The 26,445-nt window shown below is 44.9% G+C and overlaps 3 protein-coding genes across 3 annotated transcripts; all 3 read left to right on the forward strand.

The window, feature by feature from the left end:
- Positions 1 to 170: 170 nt before the first annotated feature.
- klhl2 (kelch-like family member 2) lies at positions 171 to 17,663 on the forward strand. Its single transcript, XM_023799324.2, has 15 exons — positions 171 to 637; positions 2,025 to 2,150; positions 2,676 to 2,782; positions 3,052 to 3,173; positions 6,939 to 7,101; positions 9,222 to 9,331; positions 10,162 to 10,278; positions 10,824 to 10,973; positions 11,531 to 11,648; positions 12,335 to 12,532; positions 13,319 to 13,420; positions 13,505 to 13,633; positions 14,027 to 14,167; positions 15,996 to 16,139; positions 16,562 to 17,663. Exons 1-15 carry the CDS (start codon positions 570 to 572, stop codon positions 16,588 to 16,590), a joined length of 1,824 nt encoding a protein of 607 aa, XP_023655092.1. The 5' UTR covers positions 171 to 569; the 3' UTR covers positions 16,591 to 17,663.
- Positions 17,664 to 17,756: 93 nt separating this feature from the next.
- On the forward strand, positions 17,757 to 19,806 carry LOC111837386 (methylsterol monooxygenase 1-like). The gene is made up of 3 exons (XM_072706960.1): positions 17,757 to 18,060; positions 18,260 to 18,414; positions 18,823 to 19,806. The coding sequence occupies exons 2-3, from the start codon at positions 18,338 to 18,340 to the stop codon at positions 19,007 to 19,009; spliced, it is 264 nt and encodes an 87-aa protein (XP_072563061.1). The 5' UTR covers positions 17,757 to 18,060; positions 18,260 to 18,337; the 3' UTR covers positions 19,010 to 19,806.
- Positions 19,807 to 20,187: 381 nt separating this feature from the next.
- Positions 20,188 to 25,948, forward strand: LOC111837277 (methylsterol monooxygenase 1-like). The gene is made up of 6 exons (XM_023799171.1): positions 20,188 to 20,250; positions 20,798 to 21,072; positions 21,581 to 21,729; positions 22,094 to 22,220; positions 23,594 to 23,748; positions 24,504 to 25,948. Exons 2-6 carry the CDS (start codon positions 20,818 to 20,820, stop codon positions 24,691 to 24,693), a joined length of 876 nt encoding a protein of 291 aa, XP_023654939.1. The 5' UTR covers positions 20,188 to 20,250; positions 20,798 to 20,817; the 3' UTR covers positions 24,694 to 25,948.
- The last annotated feature ends 497 nt before the right edge of the window (positions 25,949 to 26,445 follow it).

Here is a 26,445-nt window from a genome sequence, read left to right on the forward strand (position 1 = left end):
AAGACGCACACAATAATTTTCGGGGTTGTGACGTCACAAAAACACGTGCTCCCCTGTGTTTATTGTCCTGGTTAGCTTTCCCGGTGGAGTGCAAAGTGGCAGTCTCCCGCCAGCAGAGGGCGCCACAGTTTTCTACCGGCGTGTCCGCACTGCTGACGAGCGTCTTTGCGGTTATATCCTTGTTTATGTGCTTCAATCACTGAAGGATAAATAACAGGTAGCTAGTTCAGTGCTCCATCTCTCGTCGGGACCAGAAAATATGATTTAGTATATTACCCAGCACGCTGGGACTTAATTTCTATTGCTTTATTTTGTCGTATTTTCCCCAGATGTTATAGACACTGCAGTGTTCTTGGGAGCGAAATAAAAAGGAAAAAAACGCCCCTTTTTAGAAGTACATGTAAAATTAAGAGGCTGGTGAGCACGTTTCTCATCGCCGTCCTCGATAGAATGACAGACTGCTGAGGGGCTGCCGCCGAGATGGACCGGAGCCCTTTTCATCGACACAAAAACCGGGGCGCACATGTAAACGCTTAAAAAAGAGAGGAAAAAGACACTTCTGAGATGGAATGGTGCAAGCAGCTGCTGTCGGTTTCCACGTACTGAAAACAGACAGCACAATGGAGATACATCCAATGTAAGCGGAGGCTGTGATGGTGGAGGTTTCGGTCCGGGCTGTGAAGCGGTGCGGCCGGCGTCGGGTTGGGTGCCGCTGTTGTGGTGTGACGGCGTTATAACGCAGGGTGTTATTATTATTGCAGCTGAAGGGTAAACCTCTGAGCCCGAAAATCCTAAATGGGGCACGAGACACTATCTATCCCTCACAGCAAGAGCAAATTGTTGCGACCTGTCGCGATATGCATGCAAGCGTGCTAACAGGTAGCTGCGATATTTCATAAAAATAAGATTGTTGCATGGAAAGTGGTGACAGTGGCGAGCGTTTGCAGGAGTTGCGTTGAAGTTGCAATGTGTCGCAGTTCGGGACGGGTTCGGGCTGTCGGAGCTCGCGATATGGACAAATCGGGATGTGCTGTATGGCTGCCTACCCGCCCCAAACCAGCGCCCTGTAATAAATATGGCTTGTGTGTGACATCTGTGAGACCCATAGGGCAGATGTTGAAAAATGTATGTCCTTAAGTTCGAAAATAAATGGGAGTACCGCAGGGTTTCACTTAAACCGGCAAATCGCACATTTTGAATTTAAAATCCATTGGAATCGTGACTTGTAGATGCATTATGCTGCCAGCTGGCCAGTAAACTGCTACAGCTGTATACTGTGAAGAGATCACCCATGAAAGCATTATTCCTGTGACACTGAATCATGGCAAGACCAACCTTGCAGAAATACGGCAGTGTGTAAAGGGATGTGGTGTGTTTATCGTGTTAGGGCTTAAAGCTGTTTTAGCACAGTGTGTTTAGGGTTATTGCTCTTAGTTAGTTTGAAGCCTGTTCTTATTCCTCTTAAGAGAAGGAAGTGTTGGTTGACTGTCAGCTATACTGGTACTTGTTTAATAATTTCTGCTTTTGTGGTTATTGCCTTTCTTGAGGATGTGTTCCTTGTACCCCAGCCTTATGCTTTTCCTAAGCTAGTTAATACAATAGGATAATCCTTTGGTTTTCCATGCATAACAGATTTTGTTTTAGTTTAGGCCTTCTGCTGTTTGTCCTCTGCAGTTTATACATGCATTTTTCGTAGGATTGGCAGATTAATTTTAGCCTAATTTAGCATCTGGAGAATGGCACCAGAACTTCCCCCGTTTCCGCTTTCGGTGACTTTTATTAAATATTAAAATCTCTTATTAAATTTGCAAAGCTATGTTTTCATCTTTATGAAAAGAATTGATTTAAAATGGATCCTTGAAATGTTAATTGCTTTAATTTGGCATCTGTGTTCTGAGCAATCAGATAAATGAAAGACTTAAAGACGTCTGGTCATCGGACGTCGATAAAAATAGTTTGCTTGTGATCGCCGGCGAGCCGTTTTTTTGATCATCCTGTGTTCTGAAATGCCTGCGTAATGACAGATGCACCAAGCTCTGCCAGCACAAGCCCCACGACTTGAAAGACGACGTGTCGGAGAAGCAGTGTCCCGTCACCGTCAATCCACGTCACATGAAGAAAGCCTTCAAAGTAATGAATGAATTACGCAGGTGAGCCCTCGTCCGGCAGGAGTTGCTCTTGGTCTCCAAGGATGGACAGACTGATACACAAGCAGATCGATGTATAGAGTTTGTTAATCCCAGAGGGACTATTGAGATGCAAACAGTGGCATTCGTTTTCCAGTGATATGTTTAGTGGAGCTACGTGACCCAATAGAAGCAGACAGTTACAGGGCGGAAAGTAAATTTAATATTGATGGTACGTTGCTGAAGCGTGGTAAAAGGTCTCAAAGGGGCTTACAAGCACTGTCTGTACCAGTACAGGTGTTAATTTCCTCTCACAGAAAGGTTATTAAGCATATATTGTTTCATATACGATTGGCTAGCTAGTATGGCATGAACGAGCGATGGTTTTATCCTAATAGTGCATTGAACTTTCACGGGAGGTGTTCTGCCGTGAAAGATGATAGTCATTCGTTTAGTATGTCATGTGACTCTTCCCGTCGGAGTCATTTTGGAATTCCGGCGATCGTTTATTGAATTTCTTCTCTAATGGTCTCGCCTTTCTCTTTTCAGCCAGAACCTGTTGTGTGACGTAACGATAGTCGCTGAGGACGTGGAGTTTGCTGCTCACAGAGTGGTGCTGGCCGCTGGCAGCCCGTATTTCCATGCGATGTTCACAGGTGTGCGCCTCACAGTGGTCACATGACCAATACAAAATGTTGCGCCAAAATGGCTCTTTCAGTCACGGGCAAAACTTGACTTTCCGCGTTCCTGCTGCAGTATGTTGTGCTCGTCGCTGTTGTTTCTGTCAGCTGTAAAGTTTAAGGGAAGAAGAACATGGGAGAACTGTACGTTTATCCGGGTTGATTGATCTGCATGGATGGGCCGCTTGGCAGTGAAGGGCAATGTGGAGTGACTAGCCATCGCCACATGTCGGTCTTCTGCGCAGGTGAGATGAGCGAGAGCCGGGCAAAGCGCATCAGGATAAAGGAGATGGACGGCTGGACCCTGGGGACGCTCATCGACTACGTGTACACGGCGGAGATACAGGTCACCGAGGAGAATGTGCAGGTGAGGGCCGCAGCTGAGGTAGGCCGTGCGCAGTTCTCGATTCGCACGCAGCAGCCAATCATTTTTATTGTTACAGGGGAGTCCGTAGTGTTGTGGAATAAAACTGGCACTGATTGGTCGGCATCTCATTGGTTCAAACATCTTGCTGATTTGCGGTCTTGCTGATTTTGGGGAAGATGGTGGCGCGGGAGGTAGTGCTATCGTTCGGCAACTGGAGGGTTGCAGGTTCGAGCCCTGGTTCCTCTTGACCCCATCAAAGTGTCCTTGAGCAAGACACTGAACCCCAAATTGCTCCCGGTGTGCCGGTTGGTGCCTTGCATGGCAGCCTTCGCCACCGACGTGTGGATGTGTGTGTGGATGGTGAATGTGAGGCATAAATTGTAAAGAGTAGAAAAGCGCTATATAAATGCAGTTCATTTACCTACCATGATATGTGGTATTACTTGATTATCTAAAGGCATCGAATTGTAATGATGTTTTTGTTCATGAATTTGAGGCGATTATTGTTATTATTATTATTACTGGTAATGCTCTTAATTTAAAATAAACAAATATATAATTAGTCCCCTATTAAAAATGTATGTTTGTCAGCTTGACAAACCACATATTAGGATAGCGATTTTAAATAGTTAGCCTCAATAAATTTAGAGTGAATTTTCCATTTTCGAGGAAAGCGGTTTAAGTCGACAAAGAAGCTGGAGGTGTTGTTTATCATAGCAGTGTGGCTTTTGCGTGTGTTTTCTCAAAGTGGGTGTCACGGGTTGGGGCTAATGTGGACTAGCTGCTTGGATATCCCCCCCCCCCTCCCCGTGAGGATGCATGGAGCCTGTTGTGTGTCTGCTTCTGCTTACGAGAAGTAAGAACCCAGCTTATACAAAGGTCTCAGAGCAGTAAAGGATGGATAAAAGGCGGTTTACACTGGATTTGCCCTGTTGTCATTTTAAAGGTTACATGATGTTTGAATAAATATAATATAATACCGTTTTCTCGTATCTATGGTGAATTCGCTAATAAAGCCATATTGTTTTGCAAAGTATAACGGCAATAAAGTAGACGGGGAAAATGGAAAAACCTGTTTAAATATGTGCTCTATAGGGCAGAGAAATGGTAACTTGTGCACCGCAATTTGTAAGCTGTAAATAAAATAAACGTTTAACAGCCCGCTTCTCTAAACGGTGAAACATGTGGTTGCGATTTAATACACGGAGTATGCCGACTAACTATCCGGCAAAGCTCTAGAATGGGCAATTTGCGTGATCTGCGATTGTTTGTACCAGATGTACTGCTCCCAGCATTTCAGGGACGGTCAGTGTCCAGGGACCTTCTTACACTACAGCGTTTACAGAGGGCGGTCTAATAAGATTCAGTAAATGCTGGAAAAAACCTTCTTAATGAGAGCGGCCGGTGAGGCCTGTGCTCTCGTTTTTATCGTGAATTGAGACGTCGGGGTACAGGCTGCCACCCCTTTGCCTGGGGTGGCCTGGGGGACGTCACGCGTGGGGGGGGACGGGACAGATGGGAGAGATTTGGACGCGTTGTAGTAGATGGCACTAAAAGGCTAAACGCCCGAGTTGTGCACCGGGGGGCGTCTATGGCTGAGGAAACGCAGACGAACCATGTCGACACATGCAGTTTGATACCGTGATTGATGTCGCTCCATGTTTTCCAGCCTCTCTCTCGCCCCCCCCCCCAAAAATGTGCTTGTTTTGTGCTGCGCTTAATTAGAGTGGTATTTTCAGATGTTAAAAAACAATCTCCTTTTGTCTGGCCACTGAAATTTGGCCTCTTCCTGCAGTAGCTTCCATACATTTCTTGTTTGTTATTTCAATGAGTTTTTCCAATGGAAGTTGATCTGGATGCGGTGCAGGGAAACGCTGACAAATCTGTGTTTTGAGTCATGAGGGTTTGTAAAGTCCAAAAAGGAAAATAAATTCTATAGTATCAAAGAGAGGGAGAATAGTGTCCAGCCCGTGCCCTTTACAAAGCCGGAGAACCTGCTTTCAAGGTGGATCTCCAGAGAATGATTAAAGAGGGCTGAGAGCAATGGTAATGTAATCCCAAATTTATAAGAGGCACACGGAACTGGTTTGACTAAAGGTGCGGCATCTCCTTTTGTGTGGTGCGATTAAGTTGTGCGTCATGTGATTAGCATGATGCTCCGCCGCCCGTAGAATGGAAACTGGGGCTGCGTCGGGTGCGGATGTCAAGGTGACACAACCATGTGATTGAGAGCGGTTCATGGCACAGCTAGGACACTGCCTGTGATTGGAAGGTTGCCATTTTGAATCCCAGGGTCAGCAGCTTGATGTCACCCTTGGGGTCTTCAGCATGGCCTTTGATCCCCAATTGCTCCAGGAACCAGTTGGCCCCGTTTTCTCAAAAGTGTATGTTGCTTTGGATAAAAGTGTCCACAAAATAAAACTTTGAAGCGTCAGACGTGCTTAGAAGCAGGACTCGTGTTCTTGCAGTGGCCCTGGCCGTATCGCTCAGGCTCCCACTTAAATGAGCCGCGTCGGCCGTCTGCGTTGAGGCGGCTTCTGGCGCCGTCTGCTCTCTAGTGCCCCCTGGTGGCCCTGTACAGCACACACGTGTCTGTTTTCCCAGAGAGTGTGGGCGGTCGAGATCGGTCATGCGGAGCGACGTGAGCGGGAATATATTAGACCCGTTTGAGTCGATGTGTCGCTATTGGCGTGTGTCTCACTCTCTGTGGGTGGGGGGGGGGGATTCTGTCTGTCCATCTCTCTGTCCGTCAGTCCTTCCTTGTGCCGGCCTGTCTGCCCGTGCATCTGTCCGGCCGGGTTCTCCTCCATTAAGTTAAGTGGCGGCTGATCTCCTGCCAGATGTCTTCCGGGTGCTTTACCCTTTTCCTTGCATTTTTTTTTTACTAACTGAGGCGTTAATGACATTAAGGTTGTTGGCATCCCGGCGTGAACCATCGGCCGGTGAAGCCCTGTTTCTATAAAAAGCTGGGGACACATTTATGCGTTATGTAATTATATCTCTTTAAAACTGTACGTAGCTGCGCTGCACTGGCCTGCAGGTTGGTTAGCGGTTAGTGGTTAGCGGTTAGCGGTTAACATCGTGGCTTTGAACCTCCATTTATCTCCACTTCCTCCAGGTTCCTTCCTCACCCCAAGGATGTGCGATGTTTAGGCCAGTGTGAGGGTAGATGGACGGCTGTGCCGTTCCTTTCTGCGAAGGTTTCAGGTTCTGGACTCTTGACTGGACTAGAGTTAAGGATACTGATTCATTAGTGGGTGGATATTCAAGCTGAGTGCACTGGTTACTCTGCCCGCTAGCTATGGTTAGATAACCGTTGTTGGGTTAGATAACCGTTGTTGTTGATAACCATGTGATGGGTAATTTTGGTTCCCCCCAAAATGCATGCGGCATGCAGTGAATGAGGGAGAATGTATGAATGAATGCATAGGGCATTGAATGAATGAATGAGTGAAAGGGGGATTAGATAAATGAATGAATGGGCTAATTGGATGGATGGATGAATGGATGAATCATACATAAATAAATAAATGTGGCATGATATGCTTTAAGTTTAGTCTTATTGTCTCGTCACGTGTTCCAGGAGTGCATTGACATTTTTGTGCCATGCTTGGGGGGGGGGCAGGACACTGAAACACAGGAAATGTCAGGTGTGGCTGGGATGAGGGGGCGTGAGGTGTGACACTGACTGAGCTGTGCAGATGGACAGTCGCAGGGTGTCTGAACCGCAGGCCTGCTCCTCCTCGCCCGTCTCTGCTGAGCCAGGTGCTGCTGCCGGCCGCCGGCCTGCTCCAGCTGCAGGACGTCAAGAAGGCCTGCTGCGAGTTCCTCAGCTCCCAGCTGCACCCCACCAACTGTCTGGGCATCAGGGCCTTCGCCGACCTGCACGCCTGCACCGAGCTGCTCAACCAGGCCAACACGTTCGCAGGCAGGTCACGGGGCACCTCCGTGCCGTCCGGGGGGCCTGTCGGGGGGGGGGGGGGTACCCTTACGCCCTTACGCCCTTACCTGATCTACTCAGTGCTAGGCTGAGGTAAGATTGTAAGGGCAAATGCTGGGCCATTCTGAAATTTTCCCAGAATGCCTGTGGAAGCTTTCCCAGGGCTGCTGTTTCATAATAGAGATCAGATGAGGGTGGAAATGTGTTTCTGGTTCTTGTTTATTATGATTGTCATGAATGCATTTTGAAAAATGGATCACTGCTGCAGTTGGGATGCAGGCTCCGAAGCGCTTTCACGTTCCGCGTTCTGGATTTTTTTACTGATTTCCGAATCTTCGCGGCCGCTGGTCAGAACCTACTGAAAGAACAATAGATATTTCGGAATGCCGTTTCTGCTTTCATCTTCCTGCCTGAATTCGTCGATCCACTTCCAGCGGCCATTTGCCACAGAGTTACGGTGATAAATTTTGTGCGCGCTGATTTATAACTTAATGTGTTAGGGGCATCTGGTGAAATTTCTGCCTTACTTGAGGATGAGACAGTTTCAATACAACTGTTCCAAAAAAAGGTCATGATTTCTCCTTCGATAAATGTATGAGCCATATTTGCTTTTCTTAGTAGTACTCGCTGGCGGACATGAATATTCATAAGAGGGGCGTGGTTAGAGTCATCAGGGTGTCCGTGATTGGTTCAGCACTCGCAGAGGGGAAGGAAAATGACTGGTAGCAGAGACCAGAACTTGTCCCACGTGTTACATTAGCCCCTCAGGCTACTTGGGCATCCTGCCAACGTCAATTTGCAGGTTTCATGAAGGCGGATCCCAGGTACAGTTCAGCGACAAACTAGCAGAGGGTGTGCAAGCAGCTCTGTGCCTGGACAGCGTTAGTGCTTTTAATTAGGTTTAATATGTGCCATGTGAGGGTGCAGCAAGGGCACGGCCAAACCCCTGCCTGAGGTACCGGCTGTTGTACCCCTTGAAGTTGGAATCAGTCTCATCTGTTACCGTAAAATGCATATGGGAGAGATGTGTATAATTTATTTGAATTTTTATTTTGATGGAAACGGAGCATCTGCAAATGACAATATAAATAAGCAGCCTTATTCACTTACTGTTTTAACGACTGATCACAAATGCTAAGCTTCTGATGAAAATGTAGCACTTCCGATAAAATCCTCTGTGCCGTAATTGTTTTCTGTTTTTATAGATTTCATTTTTCTTGAGTTTCTCCTGGTTTTTTTTTTCTTTGTGATGAACATTCAGAATGCTTTGAGATATTCCTTTTAATCGCGGTGCGCGTTTACCGAGTACTCTCCCTCCTAAGGTTACCCTGGCAACGCTCAACCATGCAGTTTTGAAAGCCGACGTCTCTCGTTCCTGTCATGCTGCCTGATGACTGTCAGCTTCTCTGTTCCCGTGAAATTTTTCCGAAAAACTGCTGACCGTCTTACTGGAATACGTTTCCCTTCTTCGTTTTGAAGTAGCGTGTATCAGATACATTCATACTTTTTATCTTCTGATTTTTTTTTTGAAAATGTAATGGAACTGTTTAAACTTTGTGTAGACTTTGTGTGTTTATCACTTTATTAATATTTTAGATGAAATATAACCTTAGAGTTTGCATTGGTTAAAATTTTCTTTTTTTAAAGCAGATCTTCAGCTCCCCAAGGCACCGTGTAGCTCAGCTGGTTAGAGATCTGTGCCTATATGAGGAAGGTCATGTGTTTGAATCCCACGGCTGCAATTAGGACCTTCAGCAACCACCATTAACCCCAGTTGCTCCAGGAACTTACAGATCTGGCTCTTTGATCCTTACATGCATGTCGGTTTGGACAAAATTGACTGCTAAATAAATGCAAATGTGAATTTACTGTACGATTCAATATTTCGAACCAAACTATTGTATAATTAACATGGTGTAACTTCCATATGCCAACAGTGTCTGTTTCCATGCACCTGCAATGTCTTACTGTGTTATGTTGGGTTTTTACCCCTAATGACCAGTCAGATCGGGCAGATTAGTCTCTTTTCTAAGCTCTGTGTCCAGCGTTAATTATTAAAAGGGCTGCATTACCCGTTCGGCCTAACGGAGGCGCTCTCTCCCCTACAGAGCAGCACTTCTCGGAGGTGGTGCAGAGCGAGGAGTTCCTGAACCTGGGCATAGAGCAGGTGTGCAGCCTCATCGCCAGCGACAAGCTCACCATCCCGTCGGAGGAGAAGGTAACGCGCGATGTCAGACTCCGCCCCCTTACGGTCTACCAGTCAGAGATGCGGCCGGCTGGTCACCAGCTGTCTACACCTTTCCTAAATGAACCAGACCTTCTGCCAGCTTCAGCACAGCTTCAGGCTGTCAGAAGCCCCCCCCCCCCCATTGGTCACGTTAATTTACATATTTATCGTTAGTAATTCACTATATCTATTCCACCCTATTATGGTGCTGTCATATTTTAACATACAGACTGCACTATGTAAAGTACTGTGCAAAAGTCTTAGGCAGTCAAAGAAGACGTTTTAATGATCTTCATGTTGGTGTAAAACTATGATGTCTGTCAAAGTGTGTCAGCTTAGCCATTTCAGGTCCTCAGTAAGTCCCTCAGCAACCATCCAATGCATCAGTGTGTTTTTTTTTTTTTTTTACCAGACTGCTAACATGCTGTGTTCAGCTAATCAACACCTCATTGACCTTTTAACTAATTAAATCGAATAATTAAGTGAGCTGGTGGCGAAATTAATTGAATGCATGGAACGGCTGAGGTGAGGTGTCCCTGAGGTCCCTGACCGAAGAAATTCTTGTTAGTTTTTATTGTGTTACTCTTACATATGGTCTAATGTGAAACCGTGTTTTTGTTCTGAGCAAATACACACTTGTTACCGGGATAAATAGCTGACCGCCTAGCATTTGTACAGTCCTGTATTTACACCCTTTTGTGCTTCACCCTGTCCTGTGTTTCGTCTTTAAGTCCTGTGGAGACCTGCCACCAATGTCGTTCCATTATTCGGTTCCACTCTATACCTGGTTGGTTAGACTCTGCCTGCCTGCTCGTGTACAGGTGTTCGAGGCCGTGATAGTCTGGGTCACCCACGACAAAGACGTGCGTCAGGAACACATGTCTCACCTCATGGAGCATGTGCGTCTGCCCCTGCTGTCCAGGGAGTACCTGGTCCAGGTCTGTAGACCCTCTTTACCTTCGCCTCTGGGAGCTGCATGTCCTGGGAGCTTCCTAGAAGAGTCTTTGGTACTCTCTAGCCTCACTAGGTGAGCCGACTTACCGTCCAAATAAATATTCAGCAAAGAAATTAGGAGATGTCCTGCAGTGGACTGGCAGCCGGTCTGGGGCGCTCCTCTGGGCTTGAGCACAGCGAAGTGTAAAGCCGAAGTCTCACCAGCAGAGGGCACCACCATTTCCAACCACAGTGCTTCCAAACCCCTGGTCTGCTGGCCAGTATGGTGGGCAGTATTCCACCAAGCCGCCGGAACGCTTGCCGTTTTGCAGAGGGGTTGGTTCATTTCCAAGAATAGACTATTTTGATTAACTCTCTCAAGTGGGTTTGAGGAACATCGTTAAACCTGAGGGTCAATGATTAATGTAGATTATTCATTATGTAACTGGCAAGTCCTTTTACCTCCGTGTAGAGATGTGCAGACCAGTGCATGCCACTGTTGCACTAAACAGTATCTCTGTGACAAACCCCGTTCCCTGCTCTGTTTCAGAGGGTGGAAGAGGAGACCTTGGTGAAGAACAGCAGCGCATGTAAAGACTACCTGATAGAGGCCATGAAGTACCACCTTCTCCCGGCGGACCAGCGCTCGATGATGAAGACCATCAGGACCAGGATGAGGACGCCCATCAGCCTTCCTAAGGTACTGATGGTTGGCACTTGTCGTTTCCTGTAATAAAAATAATACTTTACTAATCCCTCGTGCGGAAATTTTACCCCATCCTGCTCTCTGACACACACACATGCGTATGTGTGAGCGAGATTGGCAGTGAAGGGCAGCCACCCGTAGTGGCCCCCACAGAGCTGGGGGTTAGGGGCCTCGCTCAAGGGCCCACTGACATGTGACTATATGCTGAGGTTGGGCCTTGCAATCACAGGCACAGAGACTTAGTCGGCGGAGTCACACACTTCTACATTGTTAAAATCCAGGCCATTGAGACAATGTAATGTTGTGATAATGCGCTACATAAATAAAATTGAATTGAATTGAATTGAATTGATGCCACTTATCTTGAGAAACGTTAAAATCTATTGTAAAACAATGAAAGCTACTTGCCTGAACTCGGAAAAGCATAATAGTCGTTAAGTGTTTGCGTCAGATGATGTAATCCGTTGGGGAGCATTACCTGTGAGGAGTGGTCGCCGTGGAAACGCCCGTGTTGCCGAGGCGGGCGCTCCCTGACGACGCCTCTCCCCCAGGTCATGGTGGTGGTGGGAGGCCAGGCCCCCAAGGCCATCCGCAGCGTGGAGTGCTATGACTTCGAGGAGGAGCGTTGGTACCAAGTGGCGGAGCTGCCGTCCAGGAGGTGCAGAGCCGGTATGCCGCCGGGCCTCTTCCTCCCTGCCTCCGCCGTGGTATCCGTGACAACGGGCTCCATTCCACCTTGGTCCTGCCCTGGCTGATTGTCAGCAAGCCATGTGCAGGCAGGGCCTGTGCTTACTGTCTGTTATCGTGGCTTAAATAAACTGCCTGCGGCCCGGAGGAACCAGTCATAATGGAGGGGGGAGGAGAGTTCAGGTTCAGAAAGTAAAAATCCAGGCCAAGAGTTTGTTTCAACAAGCCAGTTGAGTACTATGTGAAGGGGACTTTTTATACTTAATTGGTTGGTTGAAAGAAAATTTTGGTCTGGATTTGTACGTTCTGAGCTTGAACTTTCTACCTCTGATCCCTGTATATATAATAATTCTTAGAAAAGGGTCCCCCCCCCCCCCCCCCACATACACACACTTTTCATGTTTTAGACTTTTTTGGTGGGGGGGCAGACAAATGCGAGAGAGAGAGACGTTTGCTGGTTTGGACTTGTAAGGTAGATCAACATGAAATTCAGGGATCATAAGTTATTCCAGCTGCTACACTTCAACCTGACTGGCATGAGTTTGTGTATCCAGCTCATTGTATTCAGCTGTAATTTCATATTTCCATTTACCGGCAACTCTTATTGTATGGCAGTGGCTTATAGTCACAGTCTGATTGCCCTGCTCTGAGCCTGTGCCCCTCCCCAGGTGTTGTCTACATGGGTGGTATCGTGTACGCGGTGGGCGGCTTTAATGGTTCCCTGAGGGTGCGCACCGTGGACTCGTACGAGCCAGCCAAGGACCACTGGACATGCGTGGCCAGCATGCAGGACCGACGCAGCACGTTGGGCTCCGCGGTGCTCAGCGGGCTCCTCTATGCCGTCGGCGGCTTCGACGGAAGCACAGGTCTGGCACGCCGGCCCGTGATCATCCCCGTCTGCTCATTAGGAGCGGGTGAAATGAGGCTTTGAAAATGATGACTGGTGGGATTAGCAAGTAGAGGCAGCTGCTGCCTAATGCTGGCCAATGGGGGTAAAGGATGGCTGATAATTAAGAGCAGCAGTTCTGCCTTCTGTAGGTTTTACGGCCTGATTTCCTTATTATCTCTCCTCATCGTATATAATTAGAAAAAAAAGATTTAAAGAAAAAAGAAAGTCAATGAAAGGATCCTGTCACTAATATGTTCATAGTATTTAAAATCGTGTTGTCAAAGTTAACTAAGATTAAAGCTAACGTGTTATAACGTGTTATTTTGCTTAATTTTTATACCTCAAAGGAAGAATATTCTGAGCAAAGATTTTTGGTAGAATTTAATTTCTGTCAGAATATTTAGGCTATAAAATCTTGTTTTGGGTGGTATTACAACACGCTTGTATATGCGATTAATCATTCGATCGGATGCGATTTAATCGGGATTTAAAAGAATTTGTTTGGCAGCAGTCAATCTTTGTGCCTATTGCTCTCCCATTGGGCTCTGACAATTTACGCAGTTGAAAGTTAACGCAGTCAAAGAAAAAATGTGTTATAACTTTGTCAGCCCTGATTTAAAGGCAAAATATGTTTAGAGCATTGCTTTGTGAAACTTGCACTGCAGTATTCTGATGAATTTTTGCAAAACTTTTCGGGCAGTTCTGGGGAGGCTGGAGAGTAACCCCCTGCCCCCCACACCCCCCCCCATATTATTCACGGCAGGTCTGTCCAGCGTGGAGGCCTACAACGCGAAGACCAACGAATGGTTTCACATCGTGCCCATGAACACCAGACGCAGCAGCGTGGGTGTCGGCGTGGTGGGCGGTGAGTGTCGTGGAGAGAGGGTGGGGCTGAGATGGGTGGGGGTCGAGCCTCTCGGGGACCGTTGACATGCCTGTGTGTCTTCAGGAATGTTGTATGCGGTCGGCGGGTATGACGGAGCCACCAGGCAGTGCCTCAGCACCGTAGAGGCGTACAACCCCAAGACCAACGAGTGGACCTACATTTCGGAGATGAGCACAAGGCGCAGTGGGGCGGGTCAGTGTGGATTTCGGTACCATTAATCCCTGCCGGGCCTGATGTGCGCGTCAGATTTACCCCCTTTGCCCAAAATCATGCTATCTCAGCACCACAATGTCACATACAAACATCATTGACAGAGAGAGTTTCACAGAAGGACAGGCAGGCTGGACTCGAGGGTCTGTATATATGGTGCATTGTATTTATGCACAGATAAGAAGCAAGACAGCAGCAGCTTAACGGGAATAGAATAAATACAGTTGAAGAAATATAAAAGTTCCAGCTAGCTCTAAGGACGTCGCACCACCGAACTCGCATTGTAGTTGTGGTAATTGACCTTCTGTGTCAGAGGTGAGGCTGCCCTTTAGGTTACGCTGAAAACCTTCTCTGTTCTGTTGGACCGCGAGGCAGGCGTCGGGGTGCTGAAGGGCCTGCTGTACGCCGTCGGGGGACACGACGGGCCGCTGGTGAGGAAGAGCTGCGAGGTGTACGACCCCACCGTCAACGCCTGGAAGCAGGTGGCTGACATGAACATGTGTCGCCGGAACGCCGGTGAGGAGCGTGCGGTTCCGTGATCGCCGTATATTTTTAGTGACTATCGGCCGATACCGATATTTCGGTAAATCGTGCATCTTAGCATATTATCTGTTCCATCTTCATAAAGACGATGCGTCATACAAAATTATAATGATAATGGTGATGATAAAGTGAGAAATAAATCACTCACATATCTCAGAATTCTGAGAGAAAATCATGATCTCATTTGTGAGTGCAGTGGGGGGAAAATTATTATTATTATTATTATTATAAATAATATTTTCCCCAGAATCATGCAGCCCTAATGTGCAATGGCTACACAGTGAAATTCGTAGTTTGATCTTTCCTCTAGATGCTGTGGGGGGAAAAAATTGAAAGCAATATCATAGTAGATACAAAATATACAAAGCTAAAAATATTTCAGTAAAAAGAGCAGCCAACAGTGTTAATTATACATGCATACCCACACAGAAATGTACACAAAATATAATAGGAACATATACAGCCGTGAAAAAAATTAGTATCTTCTCACAAGTTAACTGTTAACGGTTGATCCCATGTAAAATCAGCTCAGGTGCTCGCAGTTTGTCTGCCAGTCCCATTAACCAATTAAAATTACACAACAGAAATGTGTCTCAATTCTGTATTCGATTTTAGGGCTTGTTCACTTCGCTGCTCTCAGGAAAGAATGGTTCTTTACGCTCCCATGAATGAACAATTACTTATGAATAATAAAATTATGTATAATTAATTTTTTTAAATTAGGTTTACGGTTTCCCTGTGCACCAGCCCCGGATAGGCGGTTATAAGATGAATGGGTGGATTGTTAGTTTTTTTTTTAAGCAGGAACTTTACCAGTGCTGTCCTATCCTTTTTTGGAGGTTTCATTAGGAGATTCTGCAGACTCCCCGCACTCAATAGGACACCTTAGCCTTGGCATTACCCCTGTGATTCTTACATCTGTCGCCACCTAGTGGCCGACTCTCTCTTTTTAATTTTTTTAATTTTTTTAAACTCTGTACCCCAGTGCTTATGGCTTGGGTGGGAATTCTCAGCTTTTGATTCTCAGCAGATGTTGTTACCTTTTATTACTGACAACAGATCCATTGGCAGGCAATTTTATTTATTTTTTGCTATAATTTTGTTAAGTCTGTTAACCAGAGGACAATGTTCCTTGTGTTCTCTGTTAACGATGATCTTCTTGGGTTCCTATTTAGCCCAATGCCTAAGGCAGAATGGTGTAATGTTATTCACTGATACTGGTCTGCTGGATTTCTAATGCTGACACAGTTTTACTTTAGGTATTGTAACATTTGCTGGTTTAGTTATTGATAAATAAGAGCAGCACAGTCACTGTGCAGATGGATCTGTGGTCTCGCAAATAACTCGCACGCTCACCTCATGCGGTAGAGGAGTTTTAGATTCCCCCCCTCATTTATATTTCCATATTTACAGACACTTTTGTCCAGAGTGACATACAAGCGAGGCAGGTGACACACTGCAAACCCGTGGCCCAGCCATCAACTAGGCATGAGCACAGCTAGGCTGGGCTTCCAGTGAAGGCCCAGGTACAAGTGTGAACAGTATTGGAGCAGGAGCTACAGAATAACTACTAAGAACCTAATAAGACTATTCAGGCGCAGCACAAGAAGACTCAGGGAACATAAAGAGGCATCAGACTAGTAGAGGAGAATTTTTAGAGGTCTTTTTGTGCTTTCCTGTTGTAGGACGTATAAGTCAATGAACTTCCGACTGTCGATTGTCCGCTATGTTGGGTTAGCCTTTGATCACTGTAGCACGATTGCTATTTTTTGAACAGTTTGAGCCAGAGCCTGTTTTTCAGGTGTCTGCGCAGTCGGCAATCTGCTGTACGTGATCGGGGGAGACGACGGATCCTGCAACCTGGCGTCTGTGGAGTATTACAACCCAGGCACAGACAAATGGACCCTTTTACCCTCCTGCATGAGTACGGGCAGGAGTTACGCAGGTAATGCATGGAACAGCCCGACATATCCATGGGTATGTGATTGGATACTGGTCATTTGGGAGGGTACATAAGGTATTTATATAATATAACGTTGGTGAGTAATTAAAAAAAAATCTTAGTGTTCATGGGTTTTCTTGGTAGGGGACTATATTACACTATCTTGTGCTTCTGTTGTGAATAAGTATTCTGTTGCAGTACCATTGCAGATGTTTGGTTCAGTTATTTTCTCTGGTTTTTAAACAGTGCCATCTAGTGGGGAACATCATTTTCACAAAATTGATAGATGGATATGAGCTTTACATTCTCTGGGATGTGAACAAAAAGGTTGTCTCTAGGTGGACCGTGATGAGCATTGTACAAGGAAAAGGAAAGGGGCCTGTTGACATGCGAATAAAGAACTCTGGTCTTTTTCTTCCTGTCAGGTGTCACAGTGATCGACAAGCCTTTATGATGAGGCGTGGACTTGCTGCTGTTTTGGAGCCGAAAGCTGTTGCTTTGACGCAGTTTGAGAGGCTGAGGCTTCTTGGGGGCTGCTACATCCTGAGACGGTGTGAGCAGGCTCCTCTCTAAAGAAGCGGACGGCCACGCAGATGCTGCACTTAACGGGAGCACTACATGGGATCAACCATTAACACTTAACTTGTGAGAAGATACTTAGCATAAACACATTTTAAACACAAGTGAAATGTAACTGGTGCAACGCTAAGTTTCCCGTGGGACCAGGCGGCGGATCTCAAGGTGGTCAGTTTGAGTTTGAAGCAAAATATGGGTTAATAATCCACGAAAAGATATTGTGTTGAATTCTAAGATGAAAACTGTCAGTGAATATTTGCTGTTGTGAGGGATGATTTAATCTGATTTAATGAAGAACAGCTTACAACTGAGTGGTTGATTTTGATTTAGTTTTTTTTTTTGTGTAGCCTTGATACACTGAAGTCCAAGGACAACTTACAACTAAGGCGCTGCGCTACATTGGCATGGTACAAGGAATAATAAAGATGGCACGTTTAACGTATTAAAGACATGAACTTGAATATGCCTAATTAATACCGCTCTCGAAGGATATAAACGATCGCGAGACTTCAGATGCCATAATCGTGCGCTAGAAAAGTCGACTACATAACTTTTCATTTTTATTGCGTCTTTATTTCGAAGTATTGGCCACGGTTGGTGCATTTCATTGTGTTATCTCATTGGAATGCTTCGGCATGCATGTAACTGCAGATTTCCGTCGGTTGCCTGAATTTGAAATCAGATCTGCATGGTCATAATCGGCTCATTAATCGTAGCTGCTGTTTTTACTACTGCTGTATGTGAGTGAACAATGAATGTGACGTGCTATTTTGAACCTTATTGAAATTACCAGTCGTTTATTGCTTTCTCTTTCCTTCCGATTTTTTTTCCGTCCTTGACCAGTTAATTATTGTCTAATGTCCGTGTACAGAGGAATGTTGTGCAATGATATTTGATCTAATGTTTCATAACGTTTTTTATTATTAATAAATATGCTTCTTGTATTTGGAATCGAAGTTTCCTGGTTTTGCTTTATAATACAAATTTAATAAGCTTAGTGTTATTGGCAAAAAGCTATGAGGTAGCAGAGTGATGTATTTCTGCTGCTTTTTGGTAACGTAATCTGCGTATATATGGGATGATTATATGGAGGTGTGTGGATCACACATCTTCGGCCGCCAGTAGCAGGCTTGCGGTCATACGCTACCTTCTGCCATTGTATTAAATTCTGTTAGTTATGCAAATAATCGCTAATGACGTCGCGCGACCATTGGTCGGTGACGCGGAGACCAACCGTCTCCCTCCATGGTCTGTGCCAAACAGTCTCCTCTTCCTGCAGCCTGTGGGCGCTCGTGGTCCATCTGCACATTAAATATCTTCCCTGCGCACAGGTGGACGGCACTTGAAGGTAAGCGGGGAGCTGGTCCTGTTTTGATAATAATATTAAAGAATTATACCGGCATATTCCACTTCATACCATTAATATTCCTTTCCTGCTTATTCTAATTAGAGCAAGTTGGCTAGCTGCGCAGTATGAGACGGTATTTCAGACTGAGGTCTGAATATGGTTTATCATATCCTTGGTCTCTTGTGTTTTTCCTGCGTAGTCTCCGTTTGAAATGTAGGCGGAATACGCTCATCCGCTGGAGACCATCATCCCGGAAACAGGCTTCTTCATCGGCATCATGATGATCTGCAACCACGTGATGCTGCTCTGGGCCTGGGTCACATTGCGGCTGCTCGAGACCATTGATGTCCACAGGTACTGTCAGGATCTGCACAGAGAATGAATTTGATTTAAGATTTTTGAAGAGCAGTGTGTTGACCTTGGAGTTTATCCCATGTAGATACCGTGGAAGAGAGCCTAGTCCATTTGAAGACTCATACAAGCACACTCTCCCACGTTATAGTTAATTTAGAGATACCGAACTGCATGTTGTTGGACTGTGGGACACAAGGAGAACATGTCAACTCTCATACATAAAGGAGGTTTAAGGCTAATCACTGAGCCTCTGCCAGTTTTACCTGTCCTGCAGTAAATTGTTTATAAATATGAATTTGCTATTTACATAGTAGACCGCCAGGTGGCACCATGTAGCAGGAAGATGCTGAATTGACTGCATTCAGAATGCATGTGAAAAGAATGAAACATGTCCTTCTTGCCTTGCAGCGGGTATGACATCCCCTTGAACCCCCTGCACCTCATCCCGTTCTACACGGGGGCCCAGTTCCACGACTTCCATCATGTGAACTTCGTGTGGAACTACACGTCCACGTTCACGTGGTGGGACAAGTTGTTTGGTACGGATTGGCAGTACAACAGATCCAAGAGCCAACAGGAGAAGAAAACCCATTGAAAGCCACATGGGGAGGGGGCAGAGCTTATTCTGGCCCCTCCCTCTCGTCGTTGCTCACGGCAGGTTTAATTATGATGAGGTTCCCACCTGCAGTTTCCAGACCCCTGTGCTGCCACACTGAGATTTTAAACTCAATTACCATTTTCGTTAATCTAATTGAAATAGTTTGGGTTATTTTCTAAGTGTTAAAAAAGCAGTTTTTTATGAGGTGCAAAATTAACACTTTGCATTGCCTCTGCTAATACAGGAATGTTTATTAGTACTATACATGTCATCGGTAATCAGTTGGTACAAATATCCACAACTGGTGACCTAATCTTTTTTGAAGAGAATCTTTTTAGAAAAATTCTCATGGCTTGATTTCCATCCATCAATCGATCGCTGTATTTTTGGTTGTGATAAAGCAAAATGTGGGTTTATTATCCATGAAAAGATATTTCATTGTGTTATCTCATTGGAATGCTTCGGCATGCATGTATACACTGCAGATTTCTGTTGGTTGCCTGAATTTGAAATCAGATCTGCATGGTAATAATCGGCTCATTAATCGTAGCTGCTGTTTTTACTACTGTTGTATGTGAGTGAACGATAAACGTGACGTGCTATTTGGAACCTTATTGAAATTACCAGTCGTTTATTGCTTTCTCTTTCCTTCCGATTTTTTCCCCGTCAATTAATTACCAATTAATTACTGTCTAATGTAAATGTAAAGAGGACTCGTGTGCAATGATATTTGATCTAATATGTTTCATAAAACTTGTTTTTTATTATTAATAAATGTGCTTCTTGTATTTGGATTCGAGGTTTCCTGGTTTTGCTTTATATTATAAATTTAATAAGCGTAGTGTTATTTGCAAAAAGCTATGAGGTAGCAGAGTGATGTACGTATTTCTGCAGTTTTTTGGGAACGTAATCTTCGTATATATGGGATGATTATATAAAGGTGTATGGATCACACACCTTCGACAGCCAGTAGCAGGCTTGCGGTCATACGCTACCTTCTGCCATTGCATCAAAGTTCTGTTAGTTATGCAAATAATCGCTAATGACGCTGCGCGACCATTGGCCGCTGAAGCGGAGACCCACCGTCTCACTATTATCACTCCATGCGCCGTGCCAATCATGGCGCTCGTTGTACGCGCTGACGTCAGTCTCCTCTTCCGTCAGCCAATGGGCGTTCGCGGTCCGCCTGTACATTAAAGACATTGACGTTCCTTCGCTCAGGTGGACGACGCTGAAAGGTAAGCGGGGAGTTGGTCTCTGTTATGTTTTAATAATAATAATAATAATAAAGAATTATGCACCTGACTTTACCAGCATATTTCACTTCATACCATTAAAATGTATTTCCTGCTGATTCGATTTGGAGCAAGTTGGCCAGCTGCGCAGTGTCAGACGCTGTTTCAGACAGGTGTTGTTTAGAATATGGTTTATTACGGTTTATTATGTACTTGCATTTGCTTGGTTACGTTCCCATGCTGTGTATATGCTAATATGCAATAAATACATGTTCGATTTTTAAGTATTTAACGTAAATCTGCATCGCAAGTTCGTTAATGTGTCTGTTTAGGTGTCTAGTTATGAAGGAGAACATGGACAGCGATGTTTTTATCGGCAAAATTGAAGTGGTGATGGTATATTAAAATGTCTGTTTTTGACACGTCTTTTGCTCAGTATTAAGTTACTCAGTTGCACATATGAGGTATAACATCAGACAGGAACCATGACAGAATAAAGTTATAGTGGGACGCCTTCACTCCTTGCTGATCATGAGCATTGCGCCTGCAGGAGCAGAGGGGATTGACACGATGGAAATAAATAATACGGCCCACATCTTGGGTCCGGCTTACTTCGCGGTGGAGTATGTGGACTCCATGCTTCCTAGGAATCCCTTTCAGGAGCCCCTGAGAGGTGCCTGGGACTACATGCTGAACAACTACACCAAGTTTCAGATTGCAACGTGGGGCTCCCTCTTAGTCCACGAAGTCATCTACTTCCTGTTCTGTCTGCCTGGGTTCATCTTCCAGTTCATCCCGTTCATGCAGAAGTACAAAATTCAGCAGGTATGTCTGTGGAGTTATGATGTGGTTCATTTTTTTCCTATCCATGATGGTTAAATTTAAAGCTAGATTTTGTTAGTATTAGGATTTTCTTGTGGACTTGTGGTTTTTTTTAAATGAGTAATTTATTATTATTTTGAAAATTTCAGGTGTGTAGTTTATGGTTAGTATTTAAATATAATATTTAACTAAACGGTAATTTTAGAACATTTACCTTATTGATCTACACGTTGCCTAAAACCACTCCAGTTTCCAGTTCCCTCCTACTGTCCAGAAACATGCTAAGGTGAATTGGAGTTGCTAAATTGTCTGTAGGTGTTTGTGTGTGTGTGTTCTATTATGGGATGGTGACCCAACCTGGGTTATTCACATCCTTGCGCCCATAGCTTCTGGGATGGGCTCCGGACCCCTGAGACCTTGCATAAGACAAGCGGGTGTAAAAAATAGATGCATGGATTTCCTAAATCCTTTACCCCATCTGTTTCCATTAATATTAGTTATTATTTTTTAGGATAAACCTGAGACGTGGGAAAGACAGTGGAAGTGCTTCAAGATGCTCATGTTCAGCCACTTCTGTATTCAGTTGCCTTTGATATGTGGGACCTACTACTTCACAGAGTTCTTCAATATCCCCTATGACTGGGACTCCATGCCCAGATGGTAACCGTTTATTTCTGTCCTCACGTTTGCAAAATGACTTCCTCTGATCAGGTCACCTGCATCACACAAAGCTGGTGCCCTGTCTTTGCTAGTGTTGGCCAACTGAAGCTTTATGAACCATTTGCTGTATTGTCTGACCCCACTAGATGGTGCCCTTTGTTCAAAAAAGTGTACAAAGTATGCCTCAGAGCAAACCAAGACCGCCATCTAGTGGGGTAAAAAAATATAGCAAATGGTTCATGAAGCTTCATATAGCCATCACTGGTCTTTGCCATGTTTTGATATTTGATCAGTACTGGAGGCTATGGCAGGGGGCGCTGTACCTTTCCCAGGTGTTGCTGAGGGTGTTTGTCTTTATTCATAGGCCCTACCTGCTGGGACAGTGCTTCGGCTGTGCTGTCATAGAAGACACCTGGCATTATTTCCTCCACAGGATCTTCCATCACAAACGGCTCTACAAGTATATACACAAAGTTCACCATGAGTTCACAGTGAGTGATGACTGGTCCTCTTCACTGGCCTTCACTAGAGTCATGCATTAACTTTCACATTGAGACACACACCAGATTTCATATTCCTGATTTGATTTTCTTTTGCCCCTTATACGTATTGGTAGACACTTTGTCGAAAATGCGCCGATTCACCACCACTAACTAAAATCATCTTGTTATTACTGTCAACCTGCGTGAATATCAGGTGGTTGATCTAGGAATGTTGTATTGATAGCTATGGTGGGTGGAACTACCAAGAGCCAGTGTTTCCCCTACCATTATATTAGGGGGGCACCCCGCCCCCCAACGGCACCTCCCGCCCCCCCTTGAAGGTCAAGTTAATTTTATTAAATTTTATTTTCTATATAGCGCCAGATCACAGCAGAAGTCATTTAGGTTTTCCTTTCCTATAGAACAGGTCTGTACATTGTCCTTTTATTAAACAAGCTAAATAGCCTTATGTTATTTATCTTATTTACACAACAGCTTGTCATTTTTGTCTCTACACGGTCGCGTTTACAATTCTCCTCTGTTCTCTGTATCGCGCGTGGCGGAGTTCCGCCCCGATGCACGCGCACAGACACGTGCGCGCACACACAGGTGAGCACACCCCCACCAGCGGACAGAGAGCCGGCGTTGGAAAATATGTCGCGTCAACCACCTGAAGTCCAGAAAGATACACTGCAGTGACAAACGCTGCACACTTTGTGGATAATTGTCATGAAGTTCTGATGTTTAGTTCGGTTGTTATATTGACTGCTGTCATTAAAAGAAACACATGAACACCATCTGCCCCCCCCCCCCCCCAAAGCTGTAAACCTGGGGGAAACAGTGAAGAGCTGTCAATCACTGCCTGGTTTAACCCAATAGGAAGCAGTGTGGCAATGGAAACAGGATCAAATCGTTACGTGAAAGACGGCATGCTCATCACACAGTAGCTAAGAAGGTGAAGGGGCTGGAGGGAATCTGCCAATTATATATATATATATATATATAGGGGTTTATTAGGAGGCCAGATCTGATAGGGCAACAGTGGGCAATTTTAGCCAGGACATTGGGGTACCACCCCCACTCTTTGAAAGACGCCCAGGGATCTTTTATGACCTCAGAGAATCAGGACCTCAGTTTTACGTCCCATCCTAAGGACGGCACCATTTTCACAGCACAGTGTCCCCGTCACTGCACTGGGGCATTGGGATCCACACTGACCACAGGATGGGCTCCCCCTGCTGGCCACATCAACACCTCCAGCAGGACCCCAGCTTCCCTAGCTGGGATACTGTGTGTTCATTTCGCAGGATGTTTTTGACGCTGTTTCCGGAATACCTGTAACGGATGCTTCGCTGGTCTCCTGTTGTGTTTTTCCCGCGTAGTCCCCGTTTGGAATGCAGGCGGAATACGCTCATCCGCTGGAGACCATCGTCCTGGGAACTGGCTTCTTCATCGGCATCATGGTCTTCTGCAACCACGTGATGCTGCTCTGGGCCTGGGTCACATTCCGGCTGCTCGAGACCATTGATGTCCACAGGTACTGTCAGGATCTGCACAGAGAATGAACTTGATTTAAGGACTTTTGAAGAGTGGCGTGTGTCGATGGGTTTTGCACTCAGAGGTATGAGGAAATGCTGTATGGAGCAGGTAGCCATTTATGCTAATTAGATACTGTATGTGACGCGACGTTTCTTTACAATTGAATAAGTGCGAAATTGCAACAGGGCAGTGAAGAGGTTGTGCTCTAGCTGTATTTAACTGGGTTTGTATTTGTATTTAACTGATTATGGGTTTGGAGATTTTTCTGAATCCAGCTATTTTCCCAGAGTCTGTATTATAACTGTGCAGTCATTGATAGATTTTAAGTTGAACTAATTCAAATGTACAAAGGCACAATCCCACCAGTCTCACCATACAATTTCAAATTATGTATTTAGCTCATGGTCTGTGTGACCGGAGTTTATTCCAGGTAGCTTAGGAAGAGAGCCAGTCCGTTGCAAGACTCACACAAGCACACTCTCCCACGTTATAGTTTATTTAGAGATACTGAACTGCATGTTGTTGGACTGTGGGACACAAGGAGAACATGTCAACTCTCACACATAAAGGAGGTTTAAGGTTAATCACTGAGCCTCTGCCAGTTTTACCTGTCCTGCAGTAAATTGTTTATAAATATGAATGTGCTATTTACATAGTAGACCACCAGGTGGCACCATGTAGCAGGAAGATGCTGAATTGACTGCATTCAGAATGCATGTGAAAAGAATGAAACATGCCCTTCTTGCCTTGCAGCGGGTATGACATCCCCTTGAACCCCCTGCACCTCATCCCGTTCTACGCGGGAACCCGGTTCCACGACTTCCATCATATGAACTTCGTGGGGAACTACGCGTCCACCTTCACGTGGTGGGACAAGCTGTTCGGCACGGATTGGCAGTACAACAGATTCCAGAACAAACAGGAGGAGAAGAAAACCCAGTGAAAAGCCACATGGGGAGGGGGCGGGGCTTATTCTGGCCCCTCCCTCTCGTCGTTGCTCAATTGACTTTAGACCAATAGACTCTGCTCTGCATGCTCACGGCAGGTTCAATTATGGTGAGGTTCCCACCTACAGCTTCCAGACCCCTGTGTTGCCACACTGAGATTTTAAACTCAATTATCATTTTTGCTAATCTAATTAAAATAGTTTTGGTTATTTTCTAATTGCTATAAAAAAAGCAATTTTTTATGATGTGCAAAATTAACACTTTGCATTGCCTCTATTAATACAGGGATATTTATTAGTACCGTACATGTCATCGGTAATCAGTATGATACAAATTTTCACAGTTGGTGGCCTAATCTTTTTTGAAGAGAATCTTTTAAAAATTAAAATCGTGCTTGGTTTCTGTGCATGGATCGATCGCCATATTTTTGGTTGTGATAACCCTCAGAAATTATATTTAAACACAGTGCCTTTAGCAGCAGGAAGGTATGAGATGGCTGAAGGTCAGGAAAAACGTGTTGTTATCGTAGTGCGGATCGTGGCAACGAGCCAGACAGGAATAGGTGACAGTAAGTGAACGAAGTTTGGAAGCTTTGCTTGATGTAGATTGTATGTATGTATGGGAGAATGTAAAAGGTATGTTAGCATTTCAGAGAGCACTTTATCCATCGTTTTTTTGTACTATGCTGTCCGTTTTGTGTGTTTTTTTGTGCCGGTAAGTTGGCAGATTGACCGCAGGGGAAGCCGCTGAGTCTGAGTTTTTTTTTTCTTCATTTCTAATCCATTAAGGTAACGATTACCGTAAAAGTATTTTACACTGATGCAAAAAAACACCGATCTGCTGTAACATGATTCTTTTATAAAGTCATGATCTGTTTATGAATGAGACTCTGCAAGGCTGCTGACATTGCTTGTGGAAGAATTATAGTTTTCATATCCAGAGACCATGGCGTGAGACGATTTTTTTTTTTGTTTGTTTTGACTGAACTGCTACACAGAATCAAAGTCTGAAATGAAGTCGCAATTTAATTTTAGGATATAATTAGTCATGCTCTGTATATTTAAGTTTTTAGGGAACTAGTAACACTGTGGTTAGGTGGGTGTATGTCAGTGTAACTGTGGAAAACTGTATAAATGATGGTTTATAATTTAGTGGTTATTTTAAAGTAACCCTGGCTTGCGGTCGTCTTCTCCTCCAGCCTAAAGTAGTTTAAAACCATGCACATTAAAACACTGGAACATTTAAAACTTCTACTGGGCTGTATTTGCAGTCTGCCATTCCAGCTATGCATGTTATTTGCCTTCTGCCTGACTGGAAAGAAGATGGGGAAATTATGTTTTGATGTTGTTCAGATGTATTACACATGCATGAATCAGAAATGGGTTCTGCTGTTTTTCCAAGACAATACGTGCCTTCGGAGGAAAAAAAAAAAAAACTCCTACGTTTAGCAATAAAAAAAGCAGACGCATCGTTGCCGGCAGGAAACGGTGAATAAATAAAGAATCTGCAGATTTATTTGGATGCTAAACCTGATTCTTGCGCTCCTGTCACACCCACTAAAACCAGACGTAATGCTCCGTAGAACCAGGTGCTAAACGGGATGCGGACTGTGGCTGGCCGTTTCCCAAAACGGCCTTTGTCGCCTTTTCACTTTGAAATATCCCGTAATCTCTCCATACCATTTGTGTAAGTGGGGAAAAAATTTAATGAAAAACAGAGTATGCTTGCATTTTTTTGGGCGGGGTGCT

This window comes from Paramormyrops kingsleyae, chromosome 25 (genome assembly GCF_048594095.1).
Source record: "Paramormyrops kingsleyae isolate MSU_618 chromosome 25, PKINGS_0.4, whole genome shotgun sequence".
In the NCBI taxonomy this organism is placed as follows: domain Eukaryota; kingdom Metazoa; phylum Chordata; class Actinopteri; order Osteoglossiformes; family Mormyridae; genus Paramormyrops; species Paramormyrops kingsleyae.

Bases quoted from the DNA above. Each gene is read 5' to 3' on its own strand.
- klhl2 (XM_023799324.2), top strand. From the start codon at position 570: ATGGTGCAAGCAGCTGCTGTCGGTTTCCACGTACTGAAAACAGACAGC. The intron at 9,332-10,161 runs GTAACGCGCGAT...GCTCGTGTACAG, and splicing joins CCATCCCGTCGGAGGAGAAG to GTGTTCGAGGCCGTGATAGT. The intron at 16,140-16,561 runs GTAATGCATGGA...TCTTCCTGTCAG, and splicing joins TACGGGCAGGAGTTACGCAG to GTGTCACAGTGATCGACAAG.
- LOC111837386 (XM_072706960.1), top strand. From the start codon at position 18,338: ATGATGATCTGCAACCACGTGATGCTGCTCTGGGCCTGGGTCACATTG. The intron at 18,415-18,822 runs GTACTGTCAGGA...CTTGCCTTGCAG, and splicing joins GAGACCATTGATGTCCACAG to CGGGTATGACATCCCCTTGA.
- LOC111837277 (XM_023799171.1), top strand. From the start codon at position 20,818: ATGGAAATAAATAATACGGCCCACATCTTGGGTCCGGCTTACTTCGCG. The intron at 21,730-22,093 runs GTAACCGTTTAT...CTTTATTCATAG, and splicing joins TGGGACTCCATGCCCAGATG to GCCCTACCTGCTGGGACAGT. The intron at 22,221-23,593 runs GTGAGTGATGAC...TTTCCCGCGTAG, and splicing joins AAGTTCACCATGAGTTCACA to TCCCCGTTTGGAATGCAGGC.